At 38.9% G+C, this 19,803-nt stretch overlaps 1 protein-coding gene across 5 annotated transcripts in view; it reads left to right on the top strand.

The window, feature by feature from the left end:
• VPS13B (vacuolar protein sorting 13 homolog B) overlaps positions 1 to 19,803 on the top strand; it is a 770,530-nt gene that overhangs the window by 615,149 nt on the left and 135,578 nt on the right. For all 5 annotated transcript variants that reach the window (XM_044245211.1, XM_044245212.1, XM_044245209.1 and 2 more), the window contains exons 37-39: positions 4,369 to 4,571; positions 7,402 to 7,603; positions 7,883 to 8,067. In XM_044245211.1, the coding sequence (XP_044101146.1) occupies positions 4,369 to 4,571; positions 7,402 to 7,603; positions 7,883 to 8,067 (590 nt within the window). The remainder of the gene's footprint in view (positions 1 to 4,368; positions 4,572 to 7,401; positions 7,604 to 7,882; positions 8,068 to 19,803) is intronic.

The raw sequence follows: 19,803 nt of genomic DNA, 5'->3' as shown, positions 1-19,803 counted from the left end.
GAGAAAAAAAAATGAAAATTATTTACTTTACCTTCGTATACCCAGTATGTTGTAGATAAACTGTAAATGTTGGTTGAGTAATGAATCCATGTACGGATAAATACCACGGTGGAGGTGATCTCAGATATCCAGAAGGCTCACAGTTAGAAGCATGGGAGTAGCACTGGCTTAAGAAATTAGGCATGGTTATGAATTACTCTCCTAAGAAATTGTCCTTAAAGCCTTGAGGGTAGAGAAATTCACTGGAATAAGGGATTAGAGGTAAGGAGTAAAAATAGAAGATTGTGGGTTACCCTTGGCAATCCCTTTACTTAGAGACTGTATATCAGGTGGGATGCTTTGGCTTGTAAATGACAGAAAACCCAACCAAAGCTGATCTGGGACTTGGCACTGTCCTTAGGCGTGGCAGAATCCATTAGATCTCCCCTCCGTGTTACATAGCTTTGGCCTCAGACGCCACATAGGGGCTGCCAGCAGCTCCAGCGCCTTCATTTTCTTAACTTCAAAGCCAGGGAGCAAGAGAAAAGGTCACTCTTCCAAAGGTATTACTGTACCTCATTGATTTTCATTGAATCTCACACACATGCCTGAACCAAAGCCAACTCCGAGCAGTATCAAACACGAAAATCAATAAGTCTGGCCAGTTTCCAGCCCTACAAGCCTACTTTCGGGCAAAGCAGTCCTTAGATTCTATTATCGCCGAAATAAAGCTACAGCTGGAATAGTGCCTGCCTCAGTTGTGAGGTCTCTGTATCTCGGGTACATTGTGCCTCCTCCTGCTCTCCTCACCACACACCTAAGTCTGCCTGGCTTTCTTCTTGTTGCAGGCTCCCAGGTGTTGGTCTGGCCATTGGCTTCCTACTGGGCCATTTTTCTGAGATCACAGTCCCGACCTTTATCTTTATTCTCCCATGGATTCCAGATATCCCATTCTCTCTACCCGAGCAAAAAAGAATAGGATTTGTATGACTACAGTGAAGTGTTCGTGCATTTAACAGTGTATGCAGTGACACAAAAGCTTTCAGTGTTTCTATATTTATTTGTAATAATTCAAGTTTAGAATTTTTTCTCATGTCCTTCCTCACCCCAGGCGATAAATACTTCTAATTGTATAACTTTGGGGAATTAAGAAAAGCCTTCTATCAACCCTACTTAAGTTCTTTGAGAAGAGATAGATACTTTCTGAGAATATACATAAGATGTAATAATGTAAACTTTGTCATTCCAGTACTAGTCTTTTTTTTTTTTTAAGCAAAACCTCAGGAACTACTTTAGACAGTACAGTATCAGTATTTGAGTAGTTCCTGCATAGTAGAACTATCTAGTAAGATCCAAATTCTGTATGTATTAAGTTACTTCTAAAAAGATTTTATCATATGCTTGCAAATATCTTTGTATAAATGAAAGGTATTATAGAGTGAGAAAGGTAATCTCCTTCATCTGTACGCTCCAGACAAAATGTTGTCAAGCCCATTCTTAACAAGACTCCTAGAGATAGATATTAGCCCTTTCATTTGGTAGACTTTTCTTTGGTAATTACCTTTGCTCCCATGAAGCTGTCCTTTATGTCTGTCTTAGTTCTTCTGCTTTAATTTTCACCACTTCAAAGTGATATTCCAGGGATGATTAGAAATCAGCACATTAGAAGGGATGTTCAGCAAGTTTCTTACTGTCATAGAAAGAGGTACAAATAAGGAAAGAGAGAAGGCTAGAAACCACTCTCTAGTGCATATAGGCTTCGTAGCCCTCTCTGCTGAGATGGCCTAGAAGCAGTGAAGCCCTAGTAACAGTGAGCTTACCTACCACCCAGATTTTCTTTTCTAGATACCATTCTTCAGCAAAAGAAACTCTTTTTGGAGAAATGGCTGATGCCATAGGTGAGATGGGAAAAATACAAGATAAACCTAAAACATCTTAGATGGCCAGAAAGTGAAGAAGTTCTCAAAAAATGTTGGTGGTATATCAGAAGGACACAGGACCCAACTTGAAGGGGTTCTTAGTGCCCAGAACTGGGCAGAAGCAAAAAAGAAATGATAGTATTAAATTATAACCCATAAAATAAAATAAATACCCTTGAGTCCATACTAATACATATACATAGTTGAATTGATAAATAGGGTAGAAAGGACAGCTCTTTTTACCACAGAATGCTAATTAATAAATGTAGAAGAATAAGAAAAAGGAAAGAATACGAATGGAAAGAATAAGAAAAATGGAAAAGCAACATAATCACACACCACAGTAATAATCATTGCATGCACGAACCATTGATGGTTGCTAAAACATTAGCAGGTGAAAGTCTGATGTAAAAGAGGATACTTCCATGATCTTCATATATCTCCCACAAGATAGTTGTTATTTTCAAAAAAAAAAACAGCGGTTTTACTGTGGCAAAACCTGGCAGACGCCACTTTAGTCATGCAATCAGAGTTAATATTGCCAGTAGTGAAGCATCAATATCACATACCCCAGTATATGGTAACATGGAGAAAGGTATCACTTCTCGGGGATTCTTGCCAAAAATGTATAACTTCATTCTAAGGAGAAAACATCAGATACACTCAAATGGAGAGACTTTCGACAAAATAATTGGCCTGGATTATTCAAGAACATCAAGGTCATTAAAGACAAAGAAAGGAGACTAAGGAGACTGAGAGATGGAGATAGACAGAATGATCTAGAAATTAAGTCATGGAGATAAGAGAACAAGAGCCCCCAAAGTGGGCCCTGAGTTTTTTTAGTCTGGGTGTCTGGCCGGGTAATAATAAACTTTAATGAGGTAAGCAACCTAGGAGGCCCTTGGTATTAAACATTTTGTGTATGAGGAACCGAAAGAATATTCACATTAAGATTACTACCAGATAATTGGGTATTTCATTCTAGGGCAGAATGAAGATGCATATATTGGGGAATAAAGGGAAATATAATTCTAATATTCCCTTACTACTCATTTGCTGGATGACTGTACTGAATCAAGCCTATACTTCCATAATCCCCATTATGAGAAATTTTGGAATAATTAATTGATATGTTTCATTTAGCAGATATTTACTATTGAGAAGTAAATATTTCAGGAAATGTATTGCAATTAGATCAGGAAGTTATGGCTTGTGTTCTAAACTCCATTAATGGAGATAATTTTTGATTCTTGGGTATTTGGGGACCTGTTTGTCTTTTTTTTTTTTAATTTTCTGTTTTATCTCTTTTCTTTAAATGAGGGGTAGTTGTGAATCAAGAAAGCTGTATAAATGAAATGGAAATCTTAGTGCCATAATAGAGTTGAAATTTATGAAACGGATTTCTGCCGTCCTAAATTTTAACAGAAGTTTTAGCCCTAACTTAACTGGGTGTGATGTCTTCCGTGGAAGATTAGAAGTTATAGTCTTATTTCTGCAGTAGGAGCATACAACCTACATGAAGTTTTCAGCTCTCCACAGAGCTGAAGAGTCAGTGTGGGTACTGTACTTTGAAACGTGTAGACTATGGGCCTAAGGTGTTTTTTAATCTTTCATCTCTTTTAAGGATCAAATATCATTAGAAAAATAAGCCATGGGCATTACAAATGTGGTCTGGTGAAATTCAATATTCACAATGACAATTCAGAATATGAGCTCTTTGGGGGAAAGTTAACCCACCACTCTAACTTTGCATCCAAATATCTTAAAGTGTGCTGTTGGTTTTATGAAAAGGTTTTGATCTACACTTCTAGTTTAAGTTCAAAAGAAAACCTACAATTTAAAGTGTATTCCTTTTCTGGGTATATTTACTTTGAACTATAGCATATAGTTTTTCTCATAAATCTAACCTGCCACTATCTGTTTTTAAGACTTTGTAAACTTCAAGTGGTTATGATGTGTGAAGTTTGGATTAAACTAAAATTTTTAGAAAACACATGTTATATATTTTGATTGTTTTGAATTTTAACATAGGCCAGTCAAAAACTTGAGTGTCTAGCAAAGTAATATACTTACTTTGTTACTATAAGAAATCACAGAAAATTGCCCTTTCCCATCATGGTAACAATAGACAAATGAAGCAGCTGTTCTTATTCTTAATGTAGTTGTTTGAAAAACTTGCACAATTTAATGAAAATGTCTCTACTCATAAAACCTAAAATGCTCACACGTGGAAAAAGTCATAATGTTTTGGCAAATATTTTTTTGTTAGGAATGTGAAAGAGGCATACCTGCTTCATAACTAGAATTCTATGTAAGTAGCGTAAAACTGTGGGAGAAAGCCAACTGAAAAAGAAGACTAACAAAGGATAAATTAATGCTTTTTAAAAATATGGATAGTTCTTACTCAAACATACTTTTTTGACAAAGAATAATTATAACCTATACCCCTCTCCTTTTTTTTCTTTTCCAGGCGTAATTCTTGGGTCTTCGTTTCTACTCAGCATAAATGATTTTCTGCTTAAAACAAGTCTCAAAGAAAGAAATCGGATTCTGATAGGACCATGCTGTGCTTCTGCCCATCTGGAAGCTAAGTGGTGTAAACACAGTGGCAATCCAGGCCCAGAACAGTCTATACCAAAAATAACCATTGATTTAAGAGGAGGTCTGCTACAGGTCTGTGGGGATTGGCCACATTTTTTCCATAAGTTTTCAACTAGCCTTTTTTCGTTTTTTGAACTGTTTCACTAAATCTTGATATGGTGAGAAAGAGTATTATCCGATTGCTCTCTTTTTTTTTTTTTAAGATTTTATTTATTTTTTATTTGGGAGAAAGAGAGAGACAGAGATAGTGAGAACGAGCATGAGAGGGGAGGAGAGGGAGAAGCAGGCTCCCTGGGGCTCCATCCTCGGATGGTGAGATCATAACCTGAGCCAAAGGCAGATGCTTAATCAACTGAGCCACCCAGGTGCCTCTAACTGATCTCTTACTGAGCTCTTTTAACAGCTTTATTCTTGGGTATTCTTGTGAGATAAATTTCACATACCATATAATTCACCTAAATAAAGTGTATGATTTAGTGGGTTTTTTTTTTTAGTATATTCATGACGTGTGCTCATCACTATAATCCACTTTAGAAACATTCACACAACACCCTCAAAACCCTGTACCCATTAGCATTCATTCCCCATTACCCTCTAATCCTCTCTCTAGATCTAGGCAACTACTAATTGTTTTCTGATTCTGCATATTTGATTGTTCTAGACATTTCATGTAAGTGGAATCACATAATCTGTGGTCTTTTGTGACTGGCTTCCTTCACACAGTATAGTGTTTAAAAGACTCATCCATATTGTTGCAGGTGCCAATACTCTGTTCCTTTTTACTCTGCCAAATAGTATTCTGTTGTAGGGCCATACCACATTTATCTATCAGTTGATGGACATTTGGATTCTTTCCACGTTTGGGTATTATGAATGATGCTGCTAGGAACATTTGTGTGTAAGCTCTTGTGTGGACATATGTTTTCCTTTCTCTTGGATATATGATTAGGAGTGGAATTGCTGGGTCATTAAACTTTTTTCTAATTATAGACTTTGCTAGTTATGAAGTAGCCAATGTTGTAAGTGTCATCTCAATATATAAGTGTCTCAAGCACAGTGTCATCAGTAATATAGAAGAACCATTTGCCAATGGTAGGTTCTTTAGGTATTATAACACCTCATGATTCACACTTGGCATATAATCAATTGCAGCCTTTTACACATTTGATTTATAGCTATGTATGGACTGTGTGAGGATTCAGTTTATTTCTTGGTAACTTTCTAGATGGATAGATTTGAATGTATTCTTTATATGATTTGATGTCCCCTAAGTTTAACATAAATCCAAAAACCTTGAGAAATTCACAATTATGAAAATGTAAATGACTGATTTGTTAGTAACAGAGGCATATTACATATGAATTTCTTGTTTTTATCTACAGGTCGTGTTGCCTTGACTTTTTCACCAGTTTTCTTACTGACAGGGAGCTAGATGTGGAAAGATTCTAATAACTTACTGCTTTGTATTGCTTTGTGGAGATTTTCGGCATCTATCAGAAATCTTCATGTATTTAATAATAAGTGTATCATTTCATGTTGTTTTATCAACAATATTAACAGTATTACCATTTTCCCAAGACAGCAAAGTAACTCCTCATTAAAATCAACAATAAGACAAAAACATATTATCTCTACATTATAAAGTCACCATCTCTTGACAGTTAAAGTCTAAAGCACAGTGTTCAACTCCCCAGCTTGGGGAGTTTTTCAAGATCCAATAAAAACAAGATTGAAGAGAACACAGTAGACTTAGTATCATATCTCTTACCTTTATTTCTGTTGCCTTAATTCCAGAGAGCAGGACCCAAACTTAGGTTTAAAGTTTACCCACAGGTGGGACGCCTGTGTGGCTCATTTGTTAAGCATCTACCTTTGGCTCAGGTCATGATCCCAGGGTCTTGGGATTAAGCCCCACATTGGGCTCCCTGCTCCATGGGAAGCCTGCTTCTCCCTCTCGCACCCCCCTGCTTGTGTTCCCTCTCTCATTGTGTCCATCTGTGTCAAAAACAAATAAATAAAATCTTAAAATAAAATTTACCCACAGGTATAGGGTTATTTTTTCCTACTTCGTTATATTTTTTCTCTTTTCTGTGTTTATCTGGTTCTCTTAGGAATAATGGTTGTATTGCCTTTATCCAATATATACAGACAAATGTAATATTATTTATAGTTTGAGTCCTCTGACATTGATCATTATTACCCACTGGTCATACTTCTGTTATGGACTAGTACTCTTCACATGGAGAAAAAAAGAGAATTTGATCCACTTTATTAGAAAAAATACCAAGGCCTTTGTCCTGAAACTCTACTGTATCTCCTCTATAGTTGATTATCAGAGGCTGTGGAATACTGTATGTTGGCACATTCTCACTAAACACAGAAGTTGGGAGCCTTGTGAGTTCAAGTTCATTGAGCATCTCCTCTCTCTTTTTCTCTGAAGAGTAAAAGTGCAAAGAATGGAATCTTATAATTAAGAGGTGTTTGTTAAATCTCATGACAAGGAAGCTATTCCACAAGGTTATTATTATTCTTTTATTAACACTTTGGCCTAGAAGATCTTCATTACCTTCTCTCGGACTGTAATAGATACTGTTTTCTCACTTAGGCAAGTTAACTCATAAACATTACCTTGCACTAACATAATTTCATTGGTAACCCAGCATTGAAAGTTGATTGTTATTCACACAATATATGATGTAATTGACTTTCTTGTTTTTATGTATTTACTCAAGTAATAGAAATTCATCCCATAGGTCACTTAGAAATTATAGTTAAGTTATTGTCAATAATTAAATTGAATGTAATTATGGTCTCACCTTCACTCCGGTATGATTGTGCCTAATTATCCTCATGAAATGTTTGTATTTAAAAGCCACTAAAATTTTTCATATGATTCTTAAAGGTTTTCTGGGGTCAAGAACATTTGAACTGTTTAGTTCTTCTACATGAATTACTCAGTGGATACCTCAACGAGGAGGGAAATTTTGAAGTTCCCGAAGCAGTTCCACACATGCCATCTCCTGTGGAAAAGAACCAGATGTTTCAAAGTGAACAAAGTTCGGATGACCTACGGACAGGCCTGTTCCAGTATATACGAGATGCTGGTAAGTAGCAACAGCTTCAGCGTGAAAGAGTTTTAACTGCACGTTCACTAAATAACACATCAAGATCGCTCGAAAAGTATGTTAATAGCTGCAGTACAAAAATAGTACATTACCATTCAGTCTCTCTTAGGGGGAAATTCTTAATTTGTTCCTGTCCTAAAGCATCTAAAAATGGCCAGCCAGCTTCTTTACATTCTTACCTTTTATCCTCATAATGTTCTCTTTCTATACCATGTTCTATTTCAAAAGCATGCAGTTAATTATTTTTTCCTTTAACAGAACCTTTGAAAATGCCTGGTGTCTATGAAGTCTTGTTTTACAATGAAACTGAAGATAGCTCAGGGATGATGTTATGGAGATATCCAGAACCCAGAGTGCTCACCCTTGTACGGATAACTCCTGTGCCCTTCAACACCACGGAGGATCCGGATATTAGCACCGCAGACCTTGGCGATATGCTTCAGGTAGGTAATGACTATTCATTTCAAATAGAAGCATTGTGGAGTAGTGCTGATTAGATACTAGGAAAAAAGATTAGAGGAACGCTTTGGTGGCTCAGTAGGTTAAGCCTCTGCCTTCGGCTTAGGTCATGATCCCAGGGCCCTAGGATCAAGTCTCGCATCGGGCTCTTTAAGACTCAGCAGGGAGCCTGCTTCTCCTCTGCCCACCTCTCCCCTGACTTGTGCTCATGTCCTCTCTGTCTCTCTCTCTCTGACAATTAAATCTTTAAAAATAATAATAATTTAAAAAGATTAGAGCATTCCTGTTTTTTCCATCAATAGTATCAGAGAGAAATGCGCACAAATATACGTGTGTGTGTGTGTGTGTGTGTGTGGATACATACATATGTATATGCATATCCACAAAATAGAAATTTTAAAATAGGGAATAATGTAATTCAGATTCATGATTCGTGGCAATTTTGAGAATTCTCAATTCTGCTCTTAGCCCTTTTTATAGGTAGGTTATGTCACATGTTCTCTAATTGTAATGGGACAGGTGTCATTCAGTTCACCACACATTTTTCAAATACCTACCACGTGCTCACACTCTTCAGCATTTCTAGAATTGCTTTATGAAATAAAATGTCCACGTAAGGCCAGAATGGTTGACCCAGTTTTCATCTTCATTTCCAGAGCTGACAATGGTCTTGGGCTTGAGGTCGCTGAGAGGAAAACTATCTAACCAGTGATCATGTTCCATGTGACTTGATGAAAGTTTGTTGCTTGTCATTTCCAGAGTTTAATGTAAATGTCATTGAGCCTATCTCTACATTAGCATTCTGCTGATCAGTATTCTACAATCTGAATTTCTCCAAAAATGTGTTTTCCTCTTAGTGTCCCACCTATCACTAGATCACAGATCAGAACAGTGAAATTGCTCTCTTTCCCTGACTCCCCACATCTCCTCATCAATAAGTCCTGTCAGTTCTTATTATCCTGATGCCGCAGAATACATCCCTATTCTATCTACCTCCCTCTTTTTATTGGTACAACTGGAGTCTGGGCTGCCACCTCTCTGGTCACTGTTACAGTAGCTTCCTCACTGGTCTCAAGGATTCCATTCTTGACTCCCTGTAATACATTTTCCAAATATCAGTTAAAGTGATCTTTTAAAAGCATAGATAAGGTCACATCACTCCTCTAACTTAGAACCTGATGGTGCCTTCCTCTACTTCTTAGAACCAAAGTCAACCATCTTGCTATGGCCTATAAGGACCCGTAATGTGTGCCCTGCCCACCTTGCTGACTTGGTCTCATGCCGGTCTCCCTATTCCTTACTATGTTCCAGCCGTACTAGTTGAGCATACCACTTGAGAGTCATTTCTCTCACTCTGTTCCCCAACTTTGTCAGTCAGGTGCCAGCCCAAACGTTCTGTCATGGCTGGGTACACTACCACTTCTTTATTCTAAATTATTACATTACTTTGTTTTACTTTCGTCATAACTCTGATTACTATTTAGTTATTGTATGCATTTATTTATTTACTTGCTCATGGTCTTTCTCTCTCTACCATTAGAAAATAGGCTCCCTGGGGGTACCTAAGTAGCTCAGTTGATTAAGCATCCAACCTTCAGGTCGGTCAACCCTCACGGCTCAGGTCATGATCTTAGGGTCCTGAGATCAAACCTTGCATTGGCTCTGTGCTCAGCAGGAAGTCTGCTTGGATTCTCTCTCACATTCTCCTTCTGCCCCTCCCCCCACTCATGTGTGCTCGCTCTCTCTCTCTCTCTCAAATAAATAAATAAATCTAAAAAGAAAAGAAGCTCCTTGTACTTCTTGATCACTTTTATCTAGCCCTTGTTATGTAGAGGAATATTCACCAATTTTTTTTTCTTTCTTTCTTTCTTTCTTTTTCTTTTTTTTTTTTAAGAGAGGGAGTGTGGGGAATGGAGAGAGAGAATTTTTTTTTAATTTAATTTAATTTAATTTGGATGTGAGGGCAGTCTGGCTGCGACCTCTGTCACCCCATTGATCGCCAGGGTTGATTCGACTGATCTGGCTGGCTAGGCGGGTGTCCCCTTCCTCCCTCACCACTCCATGTGCGTCCCTCCCAAAACTGCGCACGGTCGAAGAGGACGACCTTCCCCGATAGAGGAGAGGACCATTCTTCAGTCAAGGGTATACAAGTAGCTGCGCTCCCCTGCTAGAACCTCCAAACAAGCTCTCTTAATTTAATGTAATTTAATTTTTCTTCAGTGTTCCAAAACCCATTGTGTATGCAACATACCCAGTGCTCCATGCAATACATGCCCTCCATAACCAGGCTCCCCCAACCCCCACCCCCCTCCCCTCCAAAACCCTCAGTTTGTTTCTCAGAGTCCACAGTCTTTCATGGTTTGTCTCCTCCTCCGATTTCCCCCAACTCACTTCTCCTCTCTATCTCCCAGTGTCCTTATGCTCCACAAGTAAGTGAAACCATAGGATAAATGGCTCTCTACTTGACTTATTTCACTCAGCATAATCTCTTCCAATCCCATCCATACTGATACCAAAGTTGGATATTCATCCTTTCTGATGGAGGCATTAATACTCCATAGTATATATGGACCACATCTTCTTTATCCATTCATCCATTGAAGGGCATCTTGGTTCTTTCCACAGTTTGGCAACTGTGGCCATTGCTGTTATGAACACTGTGGTACAGATGGCCCTTCTTTTTCACTACATCTGTATCTTTGGGGTAAATATCCAGTAGTGCAATTGCAGGGTCATAGGGAAGCTCTATTTTTAATTTCTTAAGGAATTGCCACACTGTTTTCCAACGTGGCTGCACCAACTTGCATTCCCACCAATAATGTTCCCCTTTCTCCACATCCTCAGGTAGAGAGAATCTTAAGCAGGCTCCATGCCCAGCAGGGAGCCCAACATGGGTCTCGATCTCACAACCCTGACATTATGATCTGAACCAAAATCAAGAGTCAGAAGCTTAACTAACCAAGGCACCCAGATGCGCTCCCCAATTATTTTAATGAGTACTCTCTACTTTTTTTTTTTTTTTTAAGATTTATTTCTTTGAGAGAGAGGGAGAGAGAGCATGCATGGGGGAGAGGGGCAGAGGGAGAAAGAGTCTTTTTTTTTTTTTTCCAATTTATTTATTTTCAGAAAAACAGTATTCATTATTTTTTCACCACACCCAGTGCTCCATGCAAGCTGTGCCCTCTATAATACCCACCACCTGGTACCCCAACCTCCCACCCCCCGCCACTTCAAACCCCTCAGATTGTTTTTCAGAGTCCATAGTCTCTCATGGTTCACCTCCCCTTCCAATTTACCCAAAAGCACATACCTTCCCCAATGTCCATAACCCTACCCTCCTTCTCCCAACCCCCCTCCCCCCAGCAACCCACATGAAACAAGATGGGATAGGGAGGGAGACAAACCATAAGTGACTCTTAATCTCACGAGAAAGAGTCTTAAGCAGACTCCGTGCCAAATCCAGTTTGAATCCAAAATTCATACTAACATATTAACATTAACATATCATATTCTTGTTAAAATTTCTAATTATATTTAGCCAGATGTTCACCTTCTGAATTGATAACAATAAAATGTGTCATCATTTTGTCAAGTGTGCCGAACTATTTGATTTGACAAGATGACAATGGTCTTTGATTTTTTTTCTTGTGATGAGAATTTTTAAAATCTACTCTTTTACCAACTCTGCTTTGATTCTTTAAATCCTTAAATTTGTTTCCTCTCCCACTAAGATCATATTCATGATTACCTTCTCTACCAGCATTCATGGATTATTTTTGCTATGTAAAACAGCAGTATCTTTGCTACTGCCTTACTAGACTTGCTCAAATGCAGAACGTCTTTAGTATCTTCAGTCAAAATGAAAATACTCACATATCAAAGTTTCAGCCTCATGTAAGGGTTTCTTTCTAACTGCTTTCTGGGTTCATATTTGTTAAATGTGAACTAACATAAGTCTGGTAACTATTGTAGTATTGTGCCAGTTGTATTAAATAAGGCATTTGAGTTAGTACATTCACCTGTGACATGTTCTCTATCTTCTCACTGACATTGGAGAGGCAGAAAAGCATTCTGGTTTAGCTCTAGCCAGAATGCTAGATGTCACCTTAGACAAGTAACTGAAACTCTCAGCCTTGGGTTTTTTGTTTTGCTTTTTTTTTTTTAAATCAACAAAATGAGGCTATCGATAATGTGATGATTATAAGAGGGAATATTTGAAAGGCACAGTGAACAGTGCCTGGCACACACCGTGTGCTATGTGATACTTAAGTATGAGTACTACCAATTACTACCATGGTGACAATTGTCCAAAGTCTTTTCATCTAAGAGAAGCGCAGGCTAGACCAGAGAGAGTGGGGGCCTATGCTTCTAATAGCAGTCCGTGAGAGCTGGGGCAGTCCCGCAGCCCAGACACTGTACTTGTCACATAAGCAAAGCAAAGCACTGCATGAAGGAAGCCTGGCAGGGGGCAACAAGCAGAGAGTTGGTATCAAAGAGGTTTCACATCTTATTGAAGAGATAGGAACTGAGTTTGTGGGTAGAGTTCAAACACAGGGATGCTGGTCTAAGAAGGAAGAGAGGCTTGAGCTCCTGTGAGTTGAAAAGGAGAGCTTGATCCTAGCAGTAAGAACACCCAGAATCAACAACTGGCATGGAAGAGTAAAGCAGGACTGACCCTTATGTTCCCCTGATGAGGAGCAGAATTTGACCCAAAGGTTGGGGCGAGCCCCACTAGTAGAAATAACCCTCTGGGTTGCAATCTTAGAACTGTACAAACTATTTTGTTTCCTTGGAGCTTCTGTGGAGAACAGAAAATATGTTGCATGAATCACAGCTCTGATTCGATATGACAGCTTTTTCCTTGAGCACTTGCAGTGCCAGACCTTGGGCTTGCTTCTGGGGATTCAGGTCCTCAACTGAATGCTGGAGTTAATGTTATTTACCTTTCAGAGACATTACAAGAATTGAGTGAAATATTATAGCTAAAACAAATAAATGCCTTACACATAGTGAGCTTTCAATAAGTGTTCATTTCTTTCCTGCCACTCCTCCTTCACAAGCAGATGTCTGGACCACTAAAAGAACCTTCTAAATAAAATTCCAGCTTTGGTCTTTCTTCCTTTATGCTATCCTGCTAAGTTCTTCAAGGAACAGGTGGATTGTATCAGTTCCTTGAGAAAAGCTTTCAATAGTTCTGTCACCCTGGTCAACTGACCTTGAGGGTCCTGCATAGCCTCCCCATCCCCCACCCAGCTTTACATTTCACTCCATTACACATGACCTACCCTCCAGTCAGACCGGCCTGTCCAGCATTTACCAAAGCTGCCAGTGACCGCCCACTTCCACACCTACTTGTTCTTCATTTGAATCTTCCCCTTTCTCTGCTGAAATCCTACCCGCACTTCCAAATAGCCCATATGCCCTCAACTCCATGAAGCCTTACCTGGATGCCATCTCCACACATAGTACCCCCTTCCTCTGTAGTCCTGCGACACTCCATAGCACCACTTTTATGCTATTTCTTACCTTACTCCTCACATTTTATGTGTTCATATCTTATCTCCTAGATTGTAGGTTTCCAAAGGCAGTGATTATATCCAATCTGTCATTATGTCCCTTATAGTAGCCATTGCCCTGGAGATGCTCAGTATAGCAAATGGATGAATGAAAGCATGAGTATCCATGTTTCTGTTTTGTGTTATTCCAAAGTATTACATTGTTTGTCATAATTGTGTGGGGCTATTGAATGAGTTTGGTTTTACAAACTGAATTATGTCAAGATGCATTGTGTTATGCTTCACTGGTATTATCTACCATAAACACACAGTCTAATGTCATTACATTACATAGGCTTTTGGTGAGATCATTGAATATACTGCCAAGCCCACTGCCCCCCTAGACAGAGGCTACTTCTTAAATACAAAGATAAGTTAATCTCTTTGGTTTTAGTCCTGAAAACAGAATCAAGTTTGGTGGACTTCTTCCTTGAGGACCATTTAGTTCATAAAAAACTGACCTTATAGAGTTCACTTATACAGCACCCTCAGATTTGTCTGTTTATATATCTTTCCATGACTGAAAATGGCATTTATAAACAGTCTCCCCATATGAGTTTATGGAATTTATTTTGCAATTGTAATGAAAATTTGGAAAACACGTTTATAATATTAAATCAAACTAACCAGGTTCTGTATAAAGACGCTGAAATTAATGTTCACAGAGAGCAAAAGGAGCTTATTTTATGGTCAGTTCATAATTTTGTCATGTTAATATTAAGTATTAGCAGTATACTTAGGTATTAATAGGATTACAACTTGTAGGGTAGAATAATGCCATCAACCTAGAAGGAATATTGTATCATTTTAGTGAGCTTAACTGTCAGAATTTCTGGCCCTGTGTCTGGCACGTTCTAAATTTTCCTTTCCTGGGCGCCTGGGTGGCTCAGTGGGTTAAGCCGCTGCCTTCGGCTCAGGTCATGATCTCGGGGTCCTGGGATCAAGTCCCGCATCGGGCTCTCTGCTCAGCAGGGAGCCTGCTTCCTCCTCTCTCTCTGCCTGCCTCTCTGCCTACTTGTGATCTCTCTCTGTCAAATAAATAAATAAAATCTTAAAATAAATAAATAAATAAATAAATTTTCCTTTCCTCATCTTGTGTACACTGCCTACTTAGGATTCAATTTTGGAAATAACACATGTACCCAGATTATAAAATTTTAATCCATGTTTGGAGTGAAATTGATAATGGGTATTTTAATTCTCATGCAGATCTGTCATGGTACTTGTTTTTATTCTCTCAGTACTGCATTATACTTGTTTCATATTTGTTTTCATCTATGTGTTGCACTAAATTTTGAGATATCTTCATTTGGTATGTGAGAATAGGCCAAACTAAATATCATCTTTCCTCAAGGATCTTAAGAGTATAAAGTTTGAGCATTACAATTCAAGACAAACACTAAAGGGGTGGGATCACTGAAGCAATTTAAACAGAAGGGAAACGAAGTTAAAGAAGTAAATTGGAGGATGAGTTTGGCATTGATAACATACAATGTGGATTAAAGGAAAAGAGGTAAAAGCTAAAGTCAGGAATTCCTCTAATGTAAGAAACATCTAGGGTGTATATAAAATTCCTAGTGTTAAAGCCAGAAGAGAAGGATGGGACACCTGGGTGGCTCAGTTGGTTAAGCATCTGCCTTCTGCTCAGGTCATGATCCCAGGGTTCTGGGATCAAGGACCACATCAGGCTCACTGCTCAGTGGGGACCTGCTTCTCCATCTTCCTCTGCCTGCTGCTTTGCCTAGCTGTGGTCTTTCTTTTCTCTCTCTCTCTCTCTCTCTCTGTCAAATAAATAAATAAAATCTTTTTTTTTTTTAAGTCAAAGGAGAAGGAAAGAAAATGTTGAAGTAACTTGAGGAAAAATTAACACAGGTTCACAAAAGTTTACACCAAAAGAATTAATTAGATACTTAGATTCAGATCTATACTTTCAGAAAATGTGCATATAATGAACAAATGAGGTAAACATCTCTGTCATTTTTATTTCCACTTCTCCCCAACATTTGGTAGCATTTCTCCCCAACAAAGAATTATTTGATATCTTCTCAATCTAATGTAGAATACTATAATGTATGGACAATGAGGAAATAAAGAGATTGATCTGTCCCTGTTCTTACAAGGTTTATAATCTACTTGAAAAAAAAGGGCATAATTACATACACTGCAAACTCGTAAGATAAAACAGCTAAATATAAAGATAGACCCATGCATTTATATAGGAAGAATCATGTAATTTGGGAAACTCTAACATCAGAAAGTAAACTGAATTAGTTGGTAACAAAAGAATTAATTTGTGACAAAAGCTGTAGGATTTCATAGCACTTTCTCAGTGAAAAAGGCATTTTCAAGCTTGGGAATTTAGTGCAGAATTCTTATGAAAAAAACATGACTAGAGTCCATAAATGATATCTTCACAAGGATAACAGGAAGGAAAAAGACAAAAGCAAGCTGTGTCATTTGTTTATTTCTGGTGGAGAAGGAGAACAGTAAGCCAAAGAAATCAGTGCACTCATGTAGGGTTCATTTTTGTTTATTCAGTTCTCAAAAGTCAGGGAAATTATTTTTTAAAGTCACACTAATACGATTATAAAAATCAAAGCGAAACCACATTGGAAGAATAATGAAGAAAAAATTACATAATTACATACTTGGAAACCAAGGAGAATCTAAATGGTTAAGTTAACACACTTTTGCTCCAGTGTGTTATGATCTGTGTTTCACACCCAGAACTGTGCTAGATGCTTTGCATAATAACCTTGGTAAATCTCATTTTATCCTGTGAGGTGCGCGTTATCCCCACTTTATAAAAAGTGAGGAATCTGAGGCCAAGAGAATTAACTTGTCCTGAACTGTAAAACTTAAAAATGGGAGAGCCAGAATTTTATCCCAGGTCTTTCTGACTCCAAAACCTATGGTTTTTACCCTATTTGTACAACATTGGGATGATAATACCGTAGATGATACATTCAGGTGATAGTGAGCTACTCTGTCGAAAATGTGGAAAGAAAGAGAATAAAATTATCCTTCTACTTCAAACTATGAAAGCATGAAATCATGAATCTGACCCCAAATATGCAAAATAACCTTAAACAAATAAAAGGACTCCTAGACACACAAGATGGATTGGATATTAAGATAGCTAAAGAAAGAATGTTTCCTTCAGAAGGAAATTGGTCAGCTCTAGAAGCCTAGTAAGGTCGCAGAAGCATTTGTTGGCAAAAGCTCTCCAGGCAGCATCCAAAGAAATGGTGCCCAAACGTCTGGTTCACCTGGTAGCTAAATCCTGTCTCTGGAGATGAATATAGCAGCTGTCAGATCTCCGTGCCTAACATTCAAATCATCTAACCACCCAAACAACCTTCTAAAACTTTGGCTCCCAATGTAATCTGTCTACAGAGAGAATATCGTACATTGCTCAGGCCAGCATCAGTATCCAGGCCACTTGGCAGTTATACATCTCATGGTAAATTAATAACTTGGCATCTGGTTTATATATCAGTCTCTAGTTAACTGCGTTGCATGACTCAGCATACCTAAGTCTAGTCAGTGCTGGCGCACCATGGAAATCTCCTAAGACTGCAAGACCAATGGCCAGATCTTGAATGATGGCAAACCCATCATGTTGAGTACCCTCTTGTGGAGCCCTGCCTTCCCAGCAGGCTGGTCCTTCCCAGATGACATCTCTGTTTGTGCACTGTGTCACCAACGTTCCCAAACAAAATTCTACTCTCGCTACCATGAAGAGTTGTGGGAAGTAGATATGATGTATGTAAAGCACCCAGCCATACATAGTTCGGGGCTTAGTAAGTTATTATTACAACACACAGTAAATGGGAGCTGCTGTCAGCATCATCATTATCGTCATCATAGCAATTGATCAAAGAACCTACTGTGTAGACCAAGAAAGCCCTGTTGTCTGGGAAAGACTTTTTTTGTATTTATAGCCTGTTAATGTCATAACAGTTGTTAGGAGTGCTGTGCCTGTGATTAATAGCGTGCTTTCACTGACAGAGACTGGTTGCTGTAAGAGGCAGTACCTTCCCGAAGCTACATGGTCAGGCCCTCCGAGGTAGTATGTCAGCTCCAGTCCTCCAGGTTGCAGGTAGCAGAAACCCCTCTGAAGCTGACTTAAAGAAAAATGGGGGAGATCTAGTATCAAGGTACAGAGGGGAGTTGGAGAGGCCAAGGGCAGCAGGGCCTCTCAAAGGATGAGGCCAGGAATGGAAGATAGGAACTATGGGGAGTATTTATACACTACCACTTTTCTCTGCTTCTTTCCCTATGTTGGCTTCATTCTTCCCTTTCAACAACTAGCTTTCCTTCTCAGGCCTGCTGGTAGTTTCCCACAATTCCCAGAGCTGAACTCCAAGAGTCACAAGTACAAGTCTAACGTCCAGTCTAGTCCCACATTCCTCATCCACCTAGAGGGGTGTCAGGTGTTCTTGGTTCATTCAACTATGGTCATCAGGTGGGGTCACATTCCCCAACATGGCTGTGAAGTAGGGGTCATTGTGAGCTCGGTAGATACCCCAAAAGGGATCCATTTTATATCGGATCTCTCTTACTCTTCTCATTTTTCACTCTGCCTGGTTTGGCCAAACTCATGCTCTGTACTGGCCTCACACTGTCAGCTGCTTCTTTCCAGCCTAACTCTGAAGGTCTGTACAGCATGTCCTGTTCTTCCAAGAGGGAAACCTTTTACATATGGTCTATGGTTTAGAGAAGCTTCAATGCGGGCAGAGGGTCTCTAGAAAGACCGCCTCACTAAAAAAAAAAAAAAAAAAACAACTTGATTCCTTTTTGCTATGCTTTTTCCAGCTTTTCCCTTTGCTGCTATCTGACAGAGCTGTTTCTCTCTGTACATCAAAGGCTGTCTGCATCTGGAGAAAAACCTCACATCACTTCTTAAATCTTCTCATTGTCCTCTCCTAGCATCTTCCCAAAGTATCGATTCAGCAAGCTCCTATGTCTTACTGACTCATAGGAATTATTTTCTTATCCCCCAAATGCTTCAAATCCATGTCTTTCTTGGTCAGCCCTTCCTTTTTAATGCATGACTATGTAGCAAATTAGCAGCTTCACAGATTCTCTACTCTCCCAGGTCTAATGAAGTGTGAGAGCGTCTCATATAAAACCGTTTTCTATTTTTGAAATCAGGTTTACGATGGGATGCTTTGTGCCTGTCGCTTAGTGGTGATGTAATCATGTTTGTTTTTCTGATAATATCCTATCTTACATACTTACCCACAGGTGGAATTAAAGCATCATTAAACCTTATAGATATGTGGGTGCTATTCTTTTTCATAATACATGGGAAAATGTCTCATGTCAGGCAGTGATACTCAGTATTATCCAATAAATGAGAAACTGGACTTTGCTGCTTTAAACTTGCCTTTACAAGCTTCCTGTAATTCTAAAGCACATGTACCTGATAGGCAAAGGTGATGATATTAGCACCTGGTGACATGACATAAAAAGAATCCTTCTGAGACTTACTTGCAATCCAATACGATGTACCTCTTCCATGCACAGCTTAAAAAGAATAAAAGGAAGTGTTCTTGGGTGTTTCTTTTCAGCTGTGTTGGGTGGTTCACTTAGAACTGCAAATATGTTCCCAGAATCCCAAGCCTTTTTATTTTATAAGCACCTCGAGCCCACTGGCAGCTGTACTAATGTGTCCCAGAAGGCTTTGCTCCTATCCATCATCTTCAGGAGGGGTGCTCAAAGCCCAGATATGAGATTCATTGTTGTTGAAATGCAGAAATTTAAAAAAAAAAAAAAAAGTCCTGGGAGCTTAAGGGAAGTAAGAGGCAGAGCCAGAGTCTTAAGAAATAAGGGAAAAGCAAAAGTCCTTTGTACCCCATGGACACAATAATAAATGGTTCTGAACGACAGGTCACAGGACTGGATCGACTACTAAGTGTCCCACATCCAGAAGCATTGCCTCCTTTTTTGGACAGGGAGGGAGGAACCTAAAATAGAGTATTCCCTGAGGATACTTTTAATCATTCTGTCTTTGTGGTGTTGTAAAAGTAGGAAAAAAGGATCTAGGAATATATTGAAAAGAGCTCTGCTTGAAAATGTTGAAGTTAATGCAGGAAATACAGATAAAAGGACCTGGGTTAAGGCCATGAGATGTACAAAGGTCGATGAGGCTCTGGTTCT

This window comes from Neovison vison, chromosome 4, assembly GCF_020171115.1.
Source record: "Neovison vison isolate M4711 chromosome 4, ASM_NN_V1, whole genome shotgun sequence".
Classification (NCBI taxonomy): Eukaryota; Metazoa; Chordata; class Mammalia; order Carnivora; family Mustelidae; genus Neogale; species Neogale vison.
The sequence above is the reverse complement of the archived record's forward strand: the minus strand, read 5'-3'. Positions and strand labels throughout refer to the sequence as shown.